General features: G+C 37.8%; 1 protein-coding gene across 3 annotated transcripts; it reads right to left on the bottom strand.

The window, feature by feature from the left end:
* Positions 1-404: 404 nt before the first annotated feature.
* LOC125225270 (zinc finger CCHC domain-containing protein 7) lies at positions 405-23,068 on the bottom strand. Of its 3 annotated transcripts, none has more exons than XM_048128887.1 (5): positions 21,278-21,482; positions 12,077-12,143; positions 10,267-10,390; positions 6,753-6,890; positions 405-2,230 (listed from the first exon to the last, which is right to left on the bottom strand). In XM_048128887.1, the coding sequence occupies exons 1-5, from the start codon at positions 21,348-21,350 to the stop codon at positions 1,712-1,714; spliced, it is 921 nt and encodes a 306-aa protein (XP_047984844.1). In that variant the 5' UTR covers positions 21,351-21,482; the 3' UTR covers positions 405-1,711. The 3 variants fall into 3 exon arrangements, 2 of the variants coding, with proteins under 2 accessions (XP_047984844.1, XP_047984843.1); XM_048128886.1 differs by lacking the exon at positions 405-2,230 and adding an exon at positions 2,682-4,525; XR_007176971.1 differs by lacking the exons at positions 405-2,230; positions 6,753-6,890; positions 10,267-10,390 and adding an exon at positions 22,900-23,068 and having other exon boundaries at positions 12,117-12,143; positions 21,278-22,807.
* Positions 23,069-24,302: the final 1,234 nt, after the last annotated feature.

A 24,302-nucleotide genomic window follows, 5' to 3' on the forward strand; every position in this document is an offset into this window, starting at 1 on the left:
TGTTACATAGTGTATATTATGAAGTGTATCAATTGATTTACAAGAACTTGCAGCAACCGCCTGATAGTTCTTGAAGAGCAGTCCCTCATATATTTGTGAAAAAGAGGCACTTAGCAAGTCTTTTGTATAACTTTTTGTATGATTTGATGTCCTTAACGACGACGGTCATCTCAATTGACATAGAAATACTTTGATATTAATGTTATCAAGAAGATGGCATATCCTGAATAACTTCTGAGTGAGATATTTAGGTACGAGCAGTCATTGCGCTAGTTTTCGTCCACATACGGAATAAAAATAATTGATGAAATTTCTAAAGGATTGCAATAAGTGCGGAAAAGAAAAAAAAAATCTAATGGAGCCAAACTAGCGCTGGAGGAAGGATGTCAGAGAAACCAGAATAATAAGATTTTATGCTTTACACTAAGTTTGTTTATTAATTCACATACACGATAAAAGTGGCGTGACACATGACCGGCGCATAACAAAAGCGGATCTGACGACGCACACTTTTTCTGAAATGTTCCGCTTTCGTCCCACGCCGGGCCTATGTGTAACAAATTCCTTACACTTTATTCATGAAAAGTGTTATTTTTTCTCATTCTCTGATTTCCCCCGTTTAGGAAAGCTTTAGCTTGTTGCTGAATCTTAAGAGCATTCTTTATTTTTTCCGTTTGCATTTTTTTTGTCATGCCATCGAATTCGTTCAAGCACTTTTGTGCATCAAGTATTTTGTAGACGATGTTTAGTCGCAACATATTGCGGGCTTCGTTACGGGGCTGGTTATTTAACAGCCGCGCGTAGAAGCAGGACAGATGTTTCATCATGTTCTTGATACCATTAATATTTGTCTGCTGTGATCCGTGTGACGGCAGAATAGGCATTGAATCTGCTCTAGTCGGTTGAAGAACTATCTCTTTATTTGTGAGTTTCTGTTGTTGGTCCACCCTCTTCTTCTTTTTCTTTTTGGTTTTGCCCGGTGAATTATTTTTGAGAATAAGAGGACGCGTGGTATAAAACTTTTTCACCAAATCCGCATAATCGTCACGCGCCATAGGCGTAAATATGATTTGGTAATGTTGGTGTATTTCCGATCGTAAAGGATTGGGCACTTTTTGATTTCTGATGTTGATAAGTTTTTCTTGCAAAGAGTAGAGCGCGTTCAAACTCTCGGCTCCTCCGGCGAGACCAGCTTGTCCGAGGAGTACCATATTGAGTTTCTTAAGCATTTCATCTAGTTTTTCTCTGTTTTTGCTCAATTGTACAGGGCTTATAACTTTTTGATTTTTTATAGTTTGATGACGGTTTTGCAAGTAAGTTAATTCTTTGAAAATCGCTTTCGGGTCACCAATGTTGTTTTTCAGCATCTCGAAAGCGTTGTTAAGTTTGCGTAAAACGTCGTTTTTCTTTTTGGGTATCAGATTGAATTGAGATTGTGGTTTCTCTGTTTCAGCTTCGGGTGCCACTGGTTTGGACCTGCCGCTCCACGCCCTGAACTCCGAATGAAAAGCCTCTTGATCGCCTACCGTGCCGATAACGGTGAGGAAAGAACTCTTATTGCTGTATTGAACATCCACGTTGAATCTCTCCATACTCCGATTGAGCCAATCTTGTCCATCCAGGGACGATAATCTATTCATGACACCATAAGTAATATAGATGCGAGCCGATGTTCTGACTTCGCTCGTATCGGATACCTCATTGTCTTGAATCACTTGGCCGTTGCCGTCTGTATTAGTTCCGATAGGGATAAAATCGGGTGCCTTCTCTGCTTCGGCATTTTTGACCTCTTTCTGTTCGCTGGCGAGCATATTTTGAGAGTTATTCCTCGCCCGATTTCCACTTTCAGAATTTTTCTTCGTCCACACCTCACTCTCGGATATTTTCCTCGACCGATTTTGCTCATTTTCAGAAACAGTCCTCGACCGATTGAGATCGCCGTCGGAAATATTTCTTCTTTTATTGACGTGCGTCTCATGCGTGGTGGGCGAGTTGGAGAGCCGCTTGTGAGTGTTGGGCGAATGCGTGTGTGCGGCCGCGTGCGCGTGTGCGGGCGCAGGGGGGTAGAGGCGGAAGTATCGCGCGACGCGGTGGGAGGGGATGGGGAGGAGCTGAGCGGAAGGAAGGTGCGGCAGGTGTGCGCGAGGTGGCCGCGGCGCGTGCAGCCGCTGCACTGCAGTTGGTACTGCGGCTTTTCTCCGCATTGCTCCAACGGCATGTTTTCATCGATCTGTAACAAGAAAAATTGTAATTGAGAAGGGATTTAACAATTAGATACTCGAATAACAATTTGTTGGATAATCAGCGTTGACGACCTTATTCCTAGACCTTACGACTTACTATAAAACAGTTTTCAAAATACGTGTTGTTTTACATATAACATACATAACATAACATACAATCACGCCTGTATCCCATAAAGGGGTAGGCAGAGCACATGAACTACTCAAGTTTCAGTGCCACTCTTGGCAAAATGGGGTTGAAAAAAAAAACGAAACGTTTTACATATGTAGTTAGAAAAGGGTGTAGGTAACACCAGAAGGAATGGTAGGCGAAACTAATTTGCCCGGAAAATAAATTGGTGTCTGAAAATGTTATCAAGTAGTAAGTCTGTTACAAAGAAAAAAATAATTGTGCTATGTCATAGGTAACGTAAAGTGTTGGGTGAGAATAAAGAAACATTTTGTGCTTTAGAATAGGTTCGTTTAATATTCACAATTCGATATACACAATAAAAGTGGCGAGACGTGACACATGACCGGCGCATGACGAAAGCGAATCTGACAACGCACACTTTTTCTTGTCGCCTTCGTTCCACGCCGGGCCTATGTGTACAAGTCAAGTACAAAGTCGTTTCACTTTGTTTTTGAAGTGTTATTCCTTTTCTTTTGTTTTTTCCCGAATAGGAAATCTATAGCTTCTTTTTTAACCTTCCTTGCATTCTGAATCTTTTCCATTTGCTCTTTTGACGAGCAATCAAATTCGCTCAAACACTTTTTAGCATCAAGTATTTTATTGGCGATATTGAGTCGCATCGCCTTGCGGTCTTTAACTTTATACTGCCTTTGTAGCAGCCGCGAGTGGAAGCAAGACAGTTTTTTGGTCATGTTCTTGATAACATTTAACACTTTTTTATTAGGCTGCCAGGGTTGCTGTTCTGCAAGGGTAACCATTTGATCCACCTCTGTGGATTTAATATCCACTATCTCATTATTTTGCTGACAAGGATGTTGTGGTTGGTCAATCCTGTTCTTCTTTTCATTTTTGTTATCCCTTGGTGAATTATTTTTGAGAGTTAGAGGATGTGTGGCGTAAAACTTTTCCACCAAATTCTCATAATCGTTACGTGCCACGGGTGTGAACAAGATTTGGTAATGTTTAATTATTTTTTTACGTAAAGGAAGGGGCACCGTTTCGTCGGTGATGTTGGTAATTATTTTTTGCCAATAGTAGAGCTTTTTTAAGCTTTCGGCCCCTCCGGCTAGACCGGCTTGCCCGAGGAGTACCATGTTGAGTTTCTTAAGCATCTCATCTAGTTCTTGTTGGTTTTTACTCAACTGCACAGGTCTTTTGGCTTTCTGTTTTTTTAGTATCTGATGACGGTGTTCCAAATGGGTTAGCTCTCTTAAAATAGCTTTAGGGTCACCAATATCATTTTTGAGCATCTCAAAAGCTTTTTAAGTTTGCGCAGAATGTCCTTTTTCTTTATTGGCATAAGACTGATGTTTGGTCGCAGTTTTTTTTGTTTTTTGGCCTTGGGTGGTGCGGGTTCGGGCCTGCCGCTCCACGCCTTCAGCGCCGAATGAAAAGCCTCTTGATCACCTACCGTGCCGACTACAGTGAGGAAAGAATTGGCATTGTTGTATTGAATATCCACATTAAATTTTTCTATACTTTGATTGAGCCAATCTTGACCATCCCGCGACGATAATTTACTCTTGACTCCAAAATTAATATAGAAACGAGCCGACGTTCTGACTTCGCTCGTATCGGATACCTCATTGTCCTGAATCACCTGGCCGTTGCCGTCCGTATTCGATCCGATAGGGATAAAATCGGGCGCCTTCTCTGCCTCGGCATTTTTGACTTCTTTCGGTTCGCTGACGGGCGCATTTTGAGAGTTTTTCCTCGCCCGATATCCACTTTCAGAACTTGTCTTCATCCTCGCCTCGCTTTCAGGTATTTTCCTCGACCGTGTTTGCTCATTTTCAGAAACCGTCCTCGACCGATGGAGATCGCCGTCAGAAATATTTCTTCTCTTATTGGCATGAGTCTCATGCGTGGTGGGCGAGTTGGAGAGCCGTTTGTGTGTGTTGGGCGCGTGTGTGGGTGTGTGCGTGTGTGCAGGCGCGGAGGGGTAGATACTGAGATATCGCGCGACGCGGGGGGAGAAGATGGGGAGAGAGCTGAGCGGGAGGAAAGTGCGGCAGGTGTGCGCGAGGTGGCCGCGGCGCGTGCAGCCGCTGCACTGCAGTTGGTACTGCGGCTTTTCTCCGCATTGCTCCAAAGGCATGTTTTCGTCGATCTGTAAAAGGAAAATCCTAGTAAAAGCTACCTTTTTGTGCTTACCAGTTGGAGCCACGAGCCACGGTAGATGGTATTAGTATACGCAATACGCAAAAGTCTAAATTTGCAACTTTTAAACCTCCTTGAACTCTTAAAACCACGAATGAACCGAATGTAAAGCGGACAAAAAAATACGATAATTATTAAGCAGTGAAAAAAAATTGCTACAAAAAAGATGGCAACCTCCAAAAATACTATGCATTTTCAGACTTCCATCTACACTAGCGCCCCGAGCGGCGAAATTAAAAATGGATGTTAGAATTTGTTACACAACACTATATAGAGGTAGAATATTACGTAACAAGTGTTGATGGTGGAATACTATCAATACAACTTAATGTCCAAGTTAATAATTAAAGGACTTGAAAACGGTTTTCGGAAAATACCGGTTTTTTACATCACTAGATAAATAATACGTTACTTATTGACAGACAATAAATAATACGTACTACACAAAATTTTTTTTAATTCTACTCTTGCTCAGAATTATTCCCAGCACCGATTTTTGACACATCTCTAAAGTTTGAATTGCCGGATAGCAGCTAAGACAAAGAGTTTACAAAATTTAACGATTATGTACGATTTTGTTGAATCGGTATTAGGGCTTATGCACACCACGTTTTAATAACATGCCGTAAATGTTTATCTACAGGGTGTAAACCTAATACGGGCGAACCTCTTAACGGTGGTGAGTATAGGACGTATAAAATGTAATTAGATAACTTTTACTTAAAATTGAAATATTTTTTTATCCATACAAATTAATTCGGCCCGCAACGTAATGCAAACACACTCCCGTTAAACGCTCGTTGACAGTTGTCATTGATTGTCATCGCAACCACGTTTACAGTACATTGCTGCTGAGATTTTTTCAAAAATTCATTATGGGGTGAAAATTAAGAGTATATTTAATGATAACATATTGAATTTACGCCTGGTTTCATTTATCGTAAATTATTAGATAGACATATCATAGATAGACATCATAGAGAAATAAGTAAAGTAAGAGTTGTAACTTCATACATCAGTAAATGCGTTATTTGTAGTGACATCTAGCGTCATTCACGCGTCAATCAAGCGAACTTACGGAAATGAACGTATACGACACACTCGAAAACTGTTGTGTGATTACATACATACATATAATCACGCCTGCATCCCATAAAGGGGTAGGCAGAGCACATGAATGTTAAGTTTCAGTGTGTTGTGTGATTAATTAATACATTGCAAAAAAAGTAACGTGAGTTGCAGTATACTGAATGAAAGCGAAAGAAAGCACATGCGAAGCGTCACCGAACTGGTAGCCTTCTCAGATCCAGCAGCTCAACATACAATCTGACCAAAAAGAGCAGAAATTAAAAAGTGGCAACAAAGTAGTCATCCCTTTCAAATCAATATGCGTGAGAAAACGAGACGACACTACGATGTTGCCGACACTTTTTAACTTCTACTCTTTTTGGTCAAACTGTAGATAAGTTTGTATGTATAGCCATAAGTGGAAAAGCGAAACTCTACACTGCGACTCATTATTGTAACAATTATCCTTCAAGAATGCATGGGCCCTTGGTGGCCTTGATGATGATGATCATGGTGGTTTCCACACTAGGCTCAATAAATAAAATACCATCAAAATATATTACCTACAGAAAACTTCACGACAATGGATAACATTCCAGGTTGTCGAATTTTTTGATTTAAGAAAAAAAAACTCAACACCGATGCTGTTCACTGGTCCACTTCACACGTTAGCGTTTGATGTTCGTTTTAGCTGTTTTCCGTAGTTAAAAAACTGGAGATCGCAGGCCATCAAGTCTTTTGACCGTCGGCGCTATGAAAAAATGAAAAATGAACTTGCGCCAAATTACATCGAGTAGACTAAAACTATAAAAAAAAGACTAGAAACCACTCGGGGCACTCTAGTGTCGTGTGTCCATTAACCTAATTGTTTAGACACACATATGTGTGTGGGAATTTAAATTATTTGTTCAACGTCAAGATCTCTCACTTAACAGGCAGCACATAATTATACTTCAATACGTACCGTGAAGCGCTGGTGGTCAAGCTGTAAGGGCGCATCTTAATCCATAGGTCGCGGGTTCAGGGCTCACTTTACCTAGTATCCTTGGCACTAATGAGCCGTGACAAACTGCCAGGATAGCGCTAGGATGAAAAAGAAGAAGACTTACGGTGTTGTGGTACCGGCGCCAGGTGTCGGGACAGTGCGACGCAGGATGGCCGTGCTGGCCGCACTCGGCGCACGTGAGCGCGCGCCACGCGGTGCAGTTGCGGCATGACGTCGAGTACATGAAGTTGGGCGATCCGCACTGCAACAAAAAAAAAAAAGGTTTATTGTTGCACAAGTAGTGTACCTTTCGTTCGTAAAATCAAAGAGTATCGAGTATTATGAAGAGTTAGTGTCGAAGTAAAATGTGTAATCGCAGTGCAAAGACTGCCATCTCTTGACACAGGCTTAATTGAACCTCAGTTTTGACAATTTGGCCCATATTCTTTGCTTGATATATGTTAAAAAATGTCAAATATCAACATTAGTGCCATCTAGCCGAGCGTCCCCCAAAGGTGTAACGCCATCTAGGCCACCGGACCTTTTTCTGTATTACGGTACTGAGATACGTTTTTTTCTTAGACTTTATCTGTCTATATGGAATTACAAATTGCGAATAAATTATTGATTGTTCGTTTTATTTATAGGGTTCAGTACCTCAAAAAGAAAGAAAACGGAACCTTTAAATGAACCTTTTGCGTCTATCTGTTTGTCCGTCCGTCTGACACAGTACACTTTTTAAGATAACGACTCCATAGTTTTTTGGCAGATTAACCGGTTTAGGACAACAAAACCGGTTTTTTTTTCGATGATTTTTTGCGTGTCACATCACTAGTCCGGCGTTCTCGTACATAAAATGAACCAGTTTATTCTTTAAGGCTCCGCGCACACGGGCGACAAAACTGTTTTGTCTCCGTCGCTCGGTCTATGGGCTAGTATGAAGGTGCGCACACGAGGCGACGCAACTTTTCATACAAATACGACGGAGACAAAACAGTTTTGTCTCCCGTCTGTGGGGGCCTAAATGTTAGCGTTCAGGAAGTTCGGAGTAAAAGCTAAATAAACCGGTATTTTCCGTTCAGTTCAGATAATTGCTTCGCTTGACGGCAATGGTGATGACAGCACTTTTTACTTTTAACCATAGAGGGATAAATAAGGTAAGAGAATAACTCCATACATCAGTAAATGCAAGTTATTTGTAGTGACAAGCGTCATTGACGCGTCAACTATCTGTGTTGTTCTAACTGTTCTAACTGACAAGTACTTACAGATGTAGTGCGAAAATATTTGCCTTCGTATTTTTACGGAAACGTACGAACGTGTCATGCATTTCAGTCAGTCTCAGTACAAGATGTACTTACATTGACTGAACTAGCATGACAAATATGAACGTTTAGGGCCTGGCCACATGGGCGCGTTGCGGCGACGCACCGCAAAAATTCTGCGTTGCGTTGCCGCGCCGCCAGTGTTTGCGGCAGGAAATCTGCGGCGCGGCACCGCGACGCAAGAACTCGCGGTGCGTCGACGCACCGCAAAAACCCGCGGTGCGGCACCGCAACGCAGATTTTTTGCGGCGCGTCGCCGCGCCGCCAAAACTCGCGTTGCGTCGCCGCTCCTCAATAACTAATACGCGGTGCAGAACTTCACGATCAGTCTTTATCCAGACATGGATCAAAATAGTCTGTTTATTTAAAAAATGTTATAATTTTCACAAGAACATAAAATCATTTATAAATAAATAATTAAAAATGTTAGTCTAAACTTTGACAATTACTTATACAGGTTGTATTTTGTCAGTAAAGTAGAAGACCATTTTAAATTTATGAAAAATGGCGTTTACCTACATATTTTTGGAAAAACATACAGGGTGCGAGAAAAAGGTAATTTTTCACAAACTTTTTTTTTGACGCCAATCGATCCCATTTCTATCAAGGATCAAAAGCTTGTATGAGACCAAAATAAGATTTCTGGCTAGAAAATCCACAAATCGGGAAAAACGATCCCCATACAATTTGTATGAAAAAAATATTTTTTTATTGTCACATAAAATTTAATGCCTAACGATTCCATTCTTATTCAGTAGGTATCAATAGTTTCCTAGATGTCAACATTATCGTAAATGTATTAAAAGCCGCAAATAAAAAAACCCCATACATTCACTATGGAAAAAGGTAGGATAGCACGTGGAGAGCACTGTAAAAATAATGAAAAAATCTATCACCATTTTTTTTAAACATGAAACAATCTAATTAAAAAAGAAGATTTTTTAGTAGCATATTGAAAAATTCGAAATTTGCTTAGTATTTTGTCGTGAAAAACTGTACTAAATCAGTGGCGGTACAGCCATATAAGCCCAAAAGCCGGGCTTGCCCTAACATTTTTAAAATCGCGCGCTAATATTAGATATTATTAAGTTCTCCATAAGTGAAGCTCACGGCCGACCGACCATACGGTACAGACCACAGCATGTTGCCATGTTTTGCCGTGGCGCTAGTGCAGCGCGGAAGAGCACGTTCACTACGTTCAGCTATATCTTGCTCGCTCGCACTCGTTGGCTTGCAATGGGGCTTGCTCTTACATCCTTTTTTTCCTAGCTTTTAGCCTACATTCTGCCTAGCAACTTATATAACTATTTGTAGGTATATATAGAACATTTGTTCCACGATTTAAGCCGGGCTTTTGGTATGAAGTGAGGAACAAGATTGAGCGCGCGTTTGATTGACAACTTCAAGTGTATTATTATTTAGTCGAAAGTTTTATTTGCGTTAAGTGAATGTGCTCTTCTTCGTTTTCTTGTTATTAAGTGTTTAATTCGTTTAAAAATCCAATTGACAATGGATGAATTTGTTCCTTGTGACGGTGACAAATGCGTGGTACACATATTACTCGACGAAGGCAAGGTAAAGTAGTTAAATTTTGCCCAAAAACGAGACATTATTTCCGCGCGAAAACCAACGCCCGGCTTGTGTATTTCTCAGAAAAGTGCGGCGCGTAATAGAACATTTTGTAGGGCTGTGAGTTCGAAAATTGAAGATTAAGTAGTTAGATATTGCCAAAACGTACCTTTCGGCTTGCCTCACTTTGAAACCCTAGGCACGCCACTGTACTAAATCTACTATTAATTCAATGTTTGTGATGTTCAGAAAAAAAAAATCATCACCAAGCAAAGAAGGGTTAAATATAAATAATAACACGAAGTTTAATTCGAACAAAACAGTTCACAATTATTTTGCGAGTAGCGGCGAGGCACCGCGAGTTTTGGCGGTGCGTCAACGCACCGCGAGTTCTTGCGTCGCGGTGCCGCGCCGCAGATTTCCTGCCGCAAAAACTGGCGGCGCGGCACCGCAACGCAGAATTTTTGCGGTGCGTCGCCGCAACGCGCCCATGTGGCCAGGCCCTTACGGAAAAATACGAAGGAAACCCTTTTCGCACTACATCTGTACACATGCCATGCCATGAAGAAGTTTTTTTACCGAACAATTATTGAGTTTGTACTCACGTTGACGCAGATCTTGCGAGGGCAGCGCGGCTCGTAATGTCCAGTGTGACCGCACATGTGGCACACGGGCGGCTTGAGACAAGTGTCGTCCTTGGTTTCATCGCTTCTTGTTTAAAAAGACATTTGAATAAGTACTCACGTTGACGCAGATCTTGCGAGGGCAGCGCGGCTCGTAATGTCCAGTGTGACCGCACATGTGGCACACGGGCGGCTTGAGCCGGCAAGTGTCGTCGCGATGGCCGCCGCGGTTGCAGTAGTTGCAGCTGGAAGCATAAAGGAAATTATTAAAAACGAGAATAGGCTAGTTTCCTATACTTAAAATAAAATATTTTATGTAGTGCACGAAATAAAGCACCACATAATTAGAAGAGTGGCACTGTAACTTTAGCAGTTTCATGTGCTCTGCCTACCCCTTTATGGGAAACAGGCGTGATTGTATGTATGTATAATTAGAAGAAAAATACATACAGTAGTTTTATTTAAACTAAATTTATATTTAATAAGTCAAAGAGAAAGATACGAGTATAAAGTAAATGAATTGACCGTGACGTCACTCCTCAGTATTTCATAGGAATTCCATATAAGAAAAACCGTTTTGACAGTTCTTAAAAAGAAGCTGATTCAACTAGATAAGATAAGATAAGATAAGATAGGAAACTAGCCTATTTGTGGCGGTCAACCGAATTTTGGCACTAAAAATGCGGCAAATTTGAAAAATCACGTCGTGAATGTATGTGAGTTCTCCTTTAGTCCCCACATCACAACTTGCCTTTCTAAACCTTGACGTTGTTGGCGGAATCATCGAGCCATAACACTTAAAAGATTGAAAATTTATTTATAAAAAAGTTACCCGTATTTTTCTCAAAAACTATTCAACCTATCAAGTTCAAAACAATTTTCCTAGAAAGTCTTTATAAAGTTCTACTTTTGTGATTTTTTTCATATTTTTTAAACTTATGGTTCAAATGTTAGAGGGGGGACACATTTTTTTAAACTTTTGGAGCGGGACAATATCAAAAAATTTTTAAACTATTCATTTTTAAATACCAATATATTACGTTTAGCCCGACAAAATATTAACAATATCGAAAAACCCGCGGGAGCGGCGCGCGGGGCGGCGCGCGATTCATTAGCGCGCCGCGCGGGCGGTGCCACGACATTACAGCGGCGCGACCGGCCTAGGCGGCTAGATGGGGCTAGCGATTCCGCGCGAAACAAAACATTTTGTTTTTATTATGAGCGTCTTGAACCCGAAACCTTTATTTAATGAAAATTGAATTGTACTTTCGCGTTATATATATATATATTTTTGTATAGTATTTATTCGTATTTACTCTTAATTTTTTTCTGTCTTTATTTATATTAAGTATCATTTACCTAGCCATAAAATAAATTCCATGTACTTAGTCATCACACATATTCTCTTGTACAAGACGTAATTGACTAATTAAAGCATTCTATGCACTTTAGAGTAATATTAGACAGTAAAAAACATGTTTTTAAATATGAAAGCGTCCTGGCCGCTACTAGGCCCTGCCGCCGCTTCTAAAAGTACGTGGCATGGCTAGCGCCCGCGCGCGTTTCCCGCGCAGCCCAGCCGCCCCGCTCGCCGCCTTAGACCATTGTCGTGGCTAGGCCGTTAGGATTGGAAGGAATTAAAAATCACTCCCCACTACGTGAAGGGGGGGGGGGGGTACCCTAATAAAACATTTCTTTCCACTTTTTATTGTACCACTATAAGGGTTCCTAGTTGACTACGGAACCCTAAAAAAGGAAAATAATTTTAAAATGTAGGGATAATTTCATTTCCATGATTTTTGCGCAATTTTTTAGTGTCAAGATTTGGTTGACCGTATATGTAGTGATTTATTTCGATCACCAAATAAACGTTCCATTCCATACAAAATGTAAATTTCACAATTTTCTATTCATATAATATTTTAACTTACGTGACTCTCCTTTTCGGCGGATTTGGCATTCTGTCTTTTGGGTCGATCACCCACAAGCTCTTATCTCCTGAAATAGAAACATCTCTGTTATTTTTAAGTTCGGCATTTAGTAAACAATGATTCAGAAAACTGAAAAGCGTTTGCCCATTTCATGTTCTCTTCTTTTAAAACAGATGATTATATTATGGCGAAATAATTATTTTGTTATCGCGGTGGTGGTACAGAAATGTATTTTTGTTAGTGAACTTAGTGATATGGGCAATTTCCAGGGTTCGAAAATATCCGATATTTATAATAAATATCAATATATCGGATATATATCAACTTTGATATATATCCATTTTGTATGGAAGGCATATTATTATTTTGTTGCATTATTTATGAATACTACTTTAGATAAGGAAAATCTACTAAAAAACATAACATTTAGTAGAAAAAGATAACAAACACAAAAAAATGTGTGCTACTCTGCGGCGGCGCCACCTTAATGAAATTCAACTAATTATATGTTAAAATGATGTTCGTAAGACGTACAGTATGTACGTGTAATGTTATGACTGTACCTATAGCGGGAAATGTAATAATGGGCTTTTATTGTGGCTTTTATTGTGTTATTGTTTATTGTGGAAATAATGGGCTTTTATTTTACTCAGTTCTCATAGATAGAAATTACATCATCTACTTTTTTCTTATGGAAATTGATGTACCAATGCTGTTTATTATGTACGTATATATGGAAAAAATCACTATAACTTAGTAAATTTATGTACTTTCAGTAATTCCGCATTCCGCCTGAACGGTATGAGATAGTATGTAAGGAGGTGTACCTACGGGTAAGCGAGAGGGAGATATATTCCTTCCCGCGCTTCCGCGCTCGGCGCGATTTGCTCTGGGTTTCAATAATTATTATTAAATTTATGCCCCTGTTGTACACTCTGCTTTTCACTTCGATTGCGAGGAATTAATTATATTTTTCTCGGCAATTTACACCACGAAATTGTCGTAAAGCGAAAGAACATAATACATAACCAACTCCCGCCAACTTTTTTTTCAACATGTAATCAGAGTTTCAGACGCTTGGTTTTTTGCCAAGTCAAAAATTTTTTTAACGATAAGTAATCGAATCCTATTTTATTCGATTTACTGAATTTAATGACAGAAAATACGGAATTCTAATAAATTGTAGCAAAAATAAAATTGTGCAATATGTTTTAACTGTTTGTCTCTTGAGACCGATTTCCTTAGTCTTAAAATAGTCTTAACAGACAGTCTTAAAATTCATAACTTGATAAAATCATAATCAGTACAGAAATCAGATCGAGTGCACGGATTTCCATACAATTTCGCGACTGTCCACACACACTCTTGTTTTTTATGATTATGAATTTTAAGACTGTCTGTTGCCGGCCTTAGAAGAAAATTTAACACTCTTCATTATCAGTTTAATATGTAACTATTTACACAACAAAACAAATTAGAATAAACTACATATTTCGTGACACTAACCATAATATAAGTAGGTACGTATATAGTTAATTGCTAAAACAATTTGAAAACTGTATTTTAAATAATTTCACAGTGCTTTCCCGCTACAGTAAACTTTTTTTTATATTTTTATTAAACTGTAGGGACCAAGGTAATATGAAGAACATCAGCCAAGTAAACGCAACGTATTTAACCAGTCACTTAATTGTTAGATGAAAAAGTTGTATTTTAATTTTTTTTAAACGAAGTATTAATTATGTATAACAAATAAATTTCGTTTTCACTTCTCATGCTTGAAAAGTGCACCTTTATGTAGTTTAGTTATAAAAAGGACTTGTAGTCTCATGTAAACGTTTTGGTGTTAAACTGTAAGTTTATATTGAAATTAAATAAAGGAAATGAAATGTAGTGCGAAGACGACATAAAATCGCATTTTATGTTCTAGAGCATAAAGTACAATTTTCTTCTAAGGCCGGCAACAGACAGTCTTAAAATTCATAATCTTAAAAAAAAGAGTGTGTGTGTGGACAGTCGCGAAATTGTATGGAACTCCGTGCACTCGATCTGATTTTTGTACTGATTATGATTTTATCAAATTATGAGTTTTAAGACCGTCTGTTGCCGGCCTAAGACTAAGGAAATCGGTCTCAAGAGACAAACAGTTAAAAAATATTGCACAATTTTACTTTTGCTACAATTTATTAGAATTCCGTATTTTCTTTCATTAAATTTAGTAAATCAAATAAAATAAGATTCGATTACTTATCGTTAAAAAAATTTTTGACGTGGCAAAAAACCAAGCGTCTGAAACTCTGATTACATGTTGAAAAAAAAAAGTTGCCGGGAGTTGGTTATGTATTATGTTCTTTCGCTTTACGATAATTTCGTGGTGTAAATTGCCGAGAAAAATATAATTAATTCCTCGCAATCGAAGTGAAAAGCAGAGTGTACAACAGGGGCATATAGTCTAGAGCCAATTTGGCCACAAGTCGTCTCCTTCACGATTTTCGTCGACATCTCTTCTAAATACCTAAAACAGGTATGGATATGTTCCTCGTTCTCTCCAGATTACGAATTGACCTGTTTTAGTTTAAGGAGGGGGGGACGGGTCGAGAAAAAGGGGGGGAAAGATGGCGACCGACCATCATAGATATTTATTCACATCTCGAGTCCTATGGCACCAATCTGTTCGTGCGAGGTGTCATTTGAAAGCTTATTAAACCTAATTTAATTGTTTTCAGATAACTATGCTCATAAAAGTAACCGTTTAGGAAATATTTGAAAATATGTGTTTTTTTATCGCGCATGAATTGCACAAGTACTAGTAAAAAATGCGTCTAACTCAATAAACAATAACTTTACCGCAATTGATGTTATTATATAATTTTTGCGTCTATTCATGCTCTTTCTAAAAATATAAGTTTCATTGGTATATGATAATATATAACCATGTAATTAAGAATTTTGTTTGGCAGGGGTTATCCTCCAGGTCGCATAAACGGGCGCTGACCGTAGTAAAGTATTCAATATTTTTGAGGTCTTATTTTACGGATCCATATGTGAGAGGTATCGTTTGAGAGATAATTAAACCTAATATAATTGTTTACACATAACTATAGTATTAAAGGTAGCTGTTTACATAATATTTGAAAATATGTGTTTTTTATCGAGCATGAATCGCACAAGTACTGGTAAAAAATGCTTCTAAGTCAATAAACAATAACGTTACCGCAATTGATGTTATTATAAAATTTACGCGACTATTCATGAGCTTTCTAAAAATATAAGTTTTATTGGTAAGTGATAATATAACCATTAAATTACGAATTTTGTTTCGTAGTGGTCACTCCGCCGGTCGCATAAAAATGAGCGCTGACCGTAGTAAAGTATTCAATATTTTTAAGTTCTTATTTTACGGATCCATATGTAAGAGGTATCATTTGAAAGCAAATTAAACCTACTATAATTATTTTTGAATAACTATAGTTATAAAGGTAGCTGTTTACAAAATATTTGAAAACATGAGTTTTTTTTCGAGCACGAGTTGCAGATATACAGATAAAAAATACTTCTAACTTAATAAACCATAACTTTACCGCAATTAATGTTTTTATAAAATTTACGAGAAATTTCACGCGCTTTCTAAAAATATAAGTTTTATTGGTGTATGATAATATATGACCAAGTAATTACGAATTTGGTTTAGCAGGGGTCACTGCGCCCTGTCACGATATTGGGTGCTGACTGACCGTCGCCAAATTTTCTACGTTACTCAGATCCTATTTTACTGATAAATTTGTGAGAGGTATCATTTGAAAGCATATTATGCGTACTATCTTTATTTCTAATATTTCAAGTCGAAACTGTAGAAGGTTACAAAATATTTGATTAGTAATATGTGTATTTTACTGTGCATGAATAGCATTGGCATTGATAAGACACGCTTCTAGCTCAATAAATTATAGTTTTCCGCAATTGAAATAATAACAAAATAAACGAAAAATGTATGACTTACACAAAAAATAAGTTTGGTTTGTATTGCATAAACAATTAATTTGAATTTGTTCAGCTCACCTACTGCGCGCCATCATATAAATAGATGTCCACCGTCGTTGCCTTTTTTCATGATTTTTCAGATTTTATTTCACTAATCGTATATTCATAATAAATATAATCTATCACGTATCGAATTTACTTATATACTTAATTGATCTGTAAAATAAAATATGTAAAATGATGAAAAAATTAAGGCAACGGCGGTGGACATCCGTTTATATGACGATTGACCGTGCGCAGTGGGTATGGTGGACAAATTAACATTAATTGTTTAAGCAAAACTAACAAAACTCATTTTTTGTAAAGGCCATACATTTTGCGGTTCATTTCGTTATTATATCAATTGCGTATAAATATAATTTATTGAGATAGAAGCATGTTTCACTCGTATCAGTGCGAATGCTATTCATATATACAGTAAAAATACACATATTGTCAAATATTTTGTAAACTTCTACAATTACGACTAAAATTATTAAAAAGTAACGATAGTACGCATAATATGCTTTCAAATGATACCTCTCACAAATTGATCGCTAAAATAGGATCTGTGAAATACATAAAATTAGGCGACGGTTAGCACCTATTTACGTCACGGGGGTGCAGTGACACCTGCTAAACCAAATTCGTAATTACTTGGTTGTATAATATCATACATCAATAACACTTATATTTTTAGAGAGAATATGAAATGTCCTGTAAATCTTATCATAACATTATTTGCGGTAAAGTTATTGTTTATTGGTCATGCACCAAGATACAATCTTAAAAATTATGAAAACGGCAACGAAAATGGTCATCCATGTATATGACGGTGCGCAGTGAGTATGATGGATAAATTAACATTAATTATTCATGCAATACTGACAAAACTTATTATTTGAAAAGGTCATACATTTCGCCGTTTATTTTGTTATTATATCAATTGCGGAAAAAATATAATTCATTGAGCTAGAAGCATGTTTTACTCACATCGGTTCCAATACATATTTTCAAATATTTTGTTAGCTACTACAGTTACAACTAAAATTATTGAGAACTAATGATAGTACGCATAATATGCTTTCAAAAGATTCCTGTAAAATAAAATAGGATCTGAAAAATATAGAAAATTTGGCGACGGTCAGCGTGGCCGGGCGCTACTTAACCATATTTGTAATTACTTGGTTATATAATATTATACACCAATAAAACTTATGTTATGAGAAAGCGCACGAAATTCCGCGTAAATCTTATACTAACATCAATTCCGGAAAAGTTGTTGTTTATTGATTAAGAAGCATTTTTTACCAGTATGTACTTGTGCGACTCATGGTCTATAAAACACATATTTTCAAATATTTTCTAAACAGCTACCTTTATGACTATAGTTATTTATAAAAAAATATAGTAGGTTTAATTAGCTTTGAAACGATACCTCTCGCATATGGATCCGCAAAATAGGACCTCAAAAATATTGAATACTTTACTACGGTCAGCGCCCATTTCTGCGACCGGGCAGAGTGACTTCTGCTAAACCAAATTCGTAATTACATGGTTATATATTATCATATACCAATGAAACTTATATTTTTAGAAAGAGCATGAATAGACGCAAAAATTTTATAATAAAATCAATTGCGGTAAAGTTATTGTTTATTGAGTAAGACGCATTTTTTCTAGTACTTGTGCAATTAATGCGCGATAAAAAAATACATATTTTCAAATATTTCGTAAACGGTTACTTTTATGAGTATAGTTATGTATAAATAATTAAAGTAGGTTTAATAAGCTTTCAAACGACACCTTGCACGAACAGATTGGTGCCATAGGACTCGAGATGTGAATAAATATCTATGATGGTCGGCCGCCATCTTTCTCCCCCCTTTTTCTCAACCTTCTTCTCCTTTTTCTCCTTAAACTAAAACAGGTCAATTCGTAATCTGGAGATAACGAGGAACACATCCATACCTGTTTTAGGTATTTAGAAGAGATGTCGACGACTTTTTGTAAAAGAGGTCGTTTGGTCCCTGACTAATAAATTTAATAATAATTATTGAAACCCAGAGCAAATCGCGCCGAGCGCGGAAGCGCGGGAAGGAATATATCTCCCTCTCGCTTACACGTAGGTACACCTCCTTACATACTATCTCATACCGTTCAGGTGGATTGCGGAATTACTGAAAGTACATAAATTTACTAAGTTATAGTGATTTTTTCCATACGTACATAATAAACAGCATTGGTACATCAATTTCCATAAGAAAAAAGTAGATGATGTAATTTCTATCTATGAGAACTGAGTGGCGCCGCTGCAGAGCATGCTCTGCAGCGGCGCCACAATAAAAGCCCATTATTTCATTTCCCGCTATAGGTACAGTCATAACATTACACGTACATACTGTACGTCTTACGAACATCATTTTAACATATAATTAGTTGAATTTCATTAAGGTGGCGCCGCTGCAGAGTAGCACACAAAAAAATATATTTTTAACAATGTTACATTTTTTTTACCATTTTTTGTATTGCAATAATTATAAAAAAAATGATATTATATCGGATATTTATATCCATTGATATATATCGTCGAACCCAGGCAGGCAATTATGGTCGCGCGATAAATGATAAAACATCTGGCCGTCCCTATCGCACTTACTAATAGTGCGATAGGGACGGCCAGATGTTTTATCGTCTATCGCGCGACCATGCTACCCGTGCAGCTGGATATATATCCGATATATCCATTGATATATATCCTCGAACCCTGGCAATTTCAGAGTTTGAGACCCCCCAAAGGGGGGTTTTGTGACGGGGTGTAAGGGTTTATTTGCATCTGCAGCATGATTTGGAGTAGAATTTATTATGACGTACAAATATTTCCAAATCACGTAATAATTCTACAGCCATCGCATCGCCTATTCTTATCACCACATTAGGTAATGAGAAGCTAACAGCAGGCCATTAGTTAATGACCACATTAGGCGTCACTTGTTAATGATGCTGTTAAGACAAACGTTTTGTTTACATAAGGTTGTATTGATGCTATTGTTCTAAAACTTAACAATATTCATACCGCATTAATGTTATGAATTGTAGACTAGAAGAATACATTCTTTCTAAATTACTAAATAGTTTTTGCTATAAATTGCAATTTCTCAGCAACAGAGTGGGCAAAACATGGAACAAACTACTAAAAGATGTGGTCTCACCACTGCAGGATTAGCTCATGATTGCCGCGAGAGTATGTCGCCGCGAGCGAGATAGACTACCCGTCCTTATGTCATTAATACAGTTAGAAGAAGACGTGTCATCTATCTCGCGGTGACATACTCTCACGGCTTCATGTGCTAGGCCTACTGAATGTCAACTAGTTTAAGAACCGACTAGATAACTAACTAAATGCAAAGAATACATCTTAGGATTAGTATGATACAGGCAACTATCAGTTGTTACAACTGCTTGCCTGATCAATAAATAATAATAATATCTTTTAACCCATGTGGTGGTGGGTTAAGAATTTCACCACCCCCTTTCTTCTTATCATAGTAGTCGACTGTGGAGTATGGGTTCTATTGTTGTGTGGGCGATTGGCGGGCTACCTGTCATTACAATATCACAATTCTGTTTTCTTTCAACTCTTTAACTGCCAAGAGTGGCACTGAGCTGAGCGGTTTTATATGCTCTGCCTACCCCTTTGGGATTACAGGTGTGAGTTTATGCATGTAAATATATTTTAGTAGCAACCACTTGTGAGACAATCTTTAATTTTTACATTTTTAAGGGAGTGTTTTAAGAATTATTGATGACTAGCGACCCGCCCCGGCTTCGCACGGGTACTATACCTACATGTAAACCTTCCTCTACAATCACTCTATCTATTTAAAAAAACCGCATCAAAATCCGTTGCGTAGTTTTAAAGATTTAAGCATACATAGGGACATAGGGACAGAGAAAGCGACTTTGTTTTATACTATGTAGTGATTTAAAATTTTGTTTATTTATAAGTATTATTATCTTCTACCTATCTGTAAAGTTAAAATTTATCAACATTTTTGGTCGGTGTAACAGAGTGAGGTATCTCAGGTAACTGTTATTTGTGTAGTGTTGGTGGTAGGCCCATGGACATTTTAATTTTTTTTAAAGAACATCTTTCAAATTGCCTAAACACTCACATTATAGTTCAATCAATCAATCAATCAATCAACAAAGATAACTAATTATTGCTATAATTATCCGACCAGAAACCGGTCTGGCAGTAAGGGCATTTATTTATGTGATGAGCACAGATATTTTTATTCCTGAGTCATGGATGTTTTTTTCATGCATATGGGTATTTATATATTGTTGTCTGAGTACCCACAACACAAGCCTTCTTGAGTTTACCGTGGGACTCAGTCAATCTGTGTAAGAATGTCCTATAATATTTATATTTATTTATTTATGATTAAGCCCCAATTTAAAAGTTATTATGTAAAATGGAGACTGTTCTTGTTTATGGCACAATTCTTTACATTAGTATACAGGGATGTAACGGAAGTGTTTTTAACGGAACCGAAAGCGGAAGCAGAAGTTTTGAATTTAGTTTAACGGAAGCAGAAGCGGAACCGGAACCAGAAGCGGAACTTATGGATGTTAAAAACGAAAAGAAAAAATACCACATAGGTATAACATAAATCAAAACTAATTAAATTACCTAGAACTTTTAGGTGTTTACTGTTTACTAACTAAGAATTTAAGAACTGGCTTGGCCTTCCGCCTTAGCGTTTGGTATCGCAGCACGTGGCAAGCAGAGAAATGAGCGAATGACAGGTATAAACCTGTTGGTCTTTGATGTACGCCGCTCATGTCCCACCGTCGCGCTAGGTTCCGACATCCGTTATAACTTCCGTTTGAAAAATAACAGAACCGGAACAGAAGCGGATGTGCAAAACAAAACGGAAGTTCTGCAGAAACGGAAGCAGAAGCAGAGCTCCGTTACATCCTTGGTTAATACTGCTTGTTATAGTTCTCCGATGAAGGCTATTACCCTGGAGACTACTACAATGATCAACAATCGCAGTACGCTAAAATTAAAACTGCACTGGGAAAACTGGAACATAGTAAGTATTCGTAAAACGGAATGGAATATCTGTTCCTGAGATATGTTTTTCTATTTTTAATGAATAAGGAAACACTCACGTGACATGTTCTTCTGAATCTCCTGATGGTTGAAATTCTCGCCACCCCAGCTTTCATTGTAAAACTTGTCCATCTCAGCCCGCAGTGTAGTCAGCGAGTACCGTCGCGCTTACACACTTTGTCCTTCCCCTTCAGGTTGTCAAAGTCCAGGTCTTCATACAATATCTGCGGTACTTTCGTTGAACAGAATTCTCCAAGGTCTTCACGAGTTGTGTTCTCAATACTGTCTCCATATTCATGCACATCTGAATAACCAGTTATATTAGCAATAACAATGTTCTCTTCAATGTGAGTACTATCAAGGGTAGTGTAGTCACTTGTCAGGTCCACAACAATGGTCTTGTCTGTTGTATTTATAGTTTTTGATAATTCTGTGGATACATCATTGTCAGAAATATCATTTACATTTGCTTTCTTCTGTGGTGCCGGCTGTTTTTCCACCACCTTGATACATTCAGACACGCTCGAGTCTGATTCGTAAACATCAGCACACGGGAAGCTTTTATCTGTAACAGCGTATGCATCATGATTTTTATTTAAGTCTGTAGTAGACTGATTGCTGTCAGAATCATACACATCTGGGTTTGGAATGATTTTCTCAGACACAGTATAAGACTTTGTCTTGGGTTTCTTGTTTTTTGCTTTACTCTTTGGTGTGGCAAAAATGTTGTCAGCATTACTCAACTCCTGAACTTTCTGTTCAGGGTTGATGGGAGTTGATGTCAACCTGTCTTTAGATTTCTTTTTCTTCTTCTTCTTGGCAGGAGTTGAATCTCCAATGAGATCTGATCCGTGCAAGCTGAAGTCAAAACTTTCATTGGTCGGCTGTGCTGAGGATATGTTGAGAGCTATGCAGTCCCCACGGATGAAATCATCAGACATAGATGACTGAACTGATGGAACCGGACTTGATGATACATCTCTTTTATTTTTGTTTGGTGACTTATTTTCTTTAGAGCTGTTCTTGCCTTTTTCAGTGATGTTTTTATCATTTTGGATAATCAGTTCATCTTCATCAGAGCTCTCAATAGTGATGGTGGGCTTGGGTGGTAAAGCAACTTCAACAACTTCATCCTCATCGCTTGACTGTAGTTCGAAAACCTTTGGTCTTTCATCAATATCTAATATTTCAACTATTTTTGTGTAACTCTGAGGAGCAGTGTTCTGTAATATGAACAGGCCAGCTGGTGGTGAGTCGGGTGCGTCTTTCTCCTCTTTCGGTTTAGTGTCGGAGACGGCAGCGGCTGCATGACTGTTGTTGACGGGCACAGGAGTGTTTTTGTTTACAACAGCAGGTGTCTTGTTGTTGTAGGGCGTGTTTCTGTTGGTCGGAGCGTCTTTAGGCGTGTTTACTTTTTGAAACGCGCTGTTATGATTTGTACGCCAGTAGCGCCTTACGGTGCTTCGCGGCGTATCGTCAACACGCGGACTTGCGTCATGGCTCTGTTGTGCGATCTCATCTGCTTGCGTCCCGTCTACATGATGGATCATAGCATACAGCCGCTCCTCCAAATCATTTTCGTTAAGTTCCTGCAAAAACGTGATTGCAAAATTACCATGCAACACCAGCGCAGGACCGTGTTGTTATAGTACAATGAAAATATGGTAACCTACGAACTTACCTCTTCCATATTTCCGCAGCAAATTTGGGTCGAACAAAACTTTGCACGAAATGAACATAATCGAAAGCAGTGTTTGGTATTACTATTGAAGTGCTAAGAGCATTACAAGTAAATAAAAAGGATGTTTAATTATTTATTACGGACACGTCCTAATCGCACTCCATTTCGTGACAACTAAAATGACATTACAAATTTGGTGTTGCCATATAAAAAGCTCAACAGCGTTGTTTTAGTTTTTAAACTAGCGGGTAAATTGTGTAGCTCAAACGTGTCTATTTTCTAATAAATTATGTTACTCGTCGGACTTATTAAAAAGATTCCATATAAAATATCACCAGATTAATACTTTTATTTAGGTCTCAAGTTTCATGATAGTAGAATAGACAGTTGATTGACTAAATAATGTTGAGTAATATTTTAAGCGTTCAAACATATTTCTCTATAGTGATTTTGCGACCCGGATGTCACTACATATGGCAACTTTCTTTGGGACCGCCAAAAGAAAAATATCATTTTCCGAAATAACCTAAAATACATATTATGTTATTCACGTTTAATTTATAATGTAATGCCCATATCGCTGTAACATGTAATTATTATTGATAAGGTAAGGTACATAAACAAAACAAAGATAATGACATATTTTCATAATTTTATTGAAAACATTTAAAAAATAATACCTATTCAAACAATAAGTACTTACTTACAATACAGAAACATATTATCATATTTTTTAGGCTTCTGTGCATCTTATGTGCCTCAAAAGGAAGAAGCAGAATCGGATGAGGTTGTTATCGTTCCGTCTGTTTATCAAGCATGATCCTTTATTTATGCCGCGCTAGCACGTTGTCTTGCGACATGTCCCGTTCTCTGTGGATTCGGCTATTGACAATATAATTATGTACAAATAAGTTTGATTTTTGTTAGAAAAGTGAAAAAATCCTTTATGATACAATCTAATATCGAGGACTGCACTTTTTCCATCATCATCATCATTGAAACGATTGTAATAGAGTGAAAACAATATTTTTTAGTATGATACATATGGTGTTTTTTTCCGCACTAGTTCGGAAAGTAGTACATTTCTTGTCACGTCAAAACTTCAAAGGGTCATTTGTACTGAAAAAGGTTGTACTTGCCACTTATGTAATTTAATGTTGATTAAAAACACTTCCTTCGGTCGTGTTATAATTTAAATAGTACATTACGATACAAGTGCGTAAAAAAGGAAGTTCGAAACGAGTGGCGATAAATTAAAACACGACCGAAGGGAGTGTTTTAAATCGACACGAGTTACGAATTTCCTTTTCGCACGTGTATCGTACGACGTTTTTCAGTACAGATGGCCATCCGAAGTTTCGACCTGGCATATAATGAACCACTTCTCGCACTAGTGCGTAAAA

The sequence above is a fragment of the Leguminivora glycinivorella genome, chromosome 4, assembly GCF_023078275.1.
Source record: "Leguminivora glycinivorella isolate SPB_JAAS2020 chromosome 4, LegGlyc_1.1, whole genome shotgun sequence".
Lineage (NCBI taxonomy): Eukaryota > Metazoa > Arthropoda > Insecta > Lepidoptera > Tortricidae > Leguminivora > Leguminivora glycinivorella.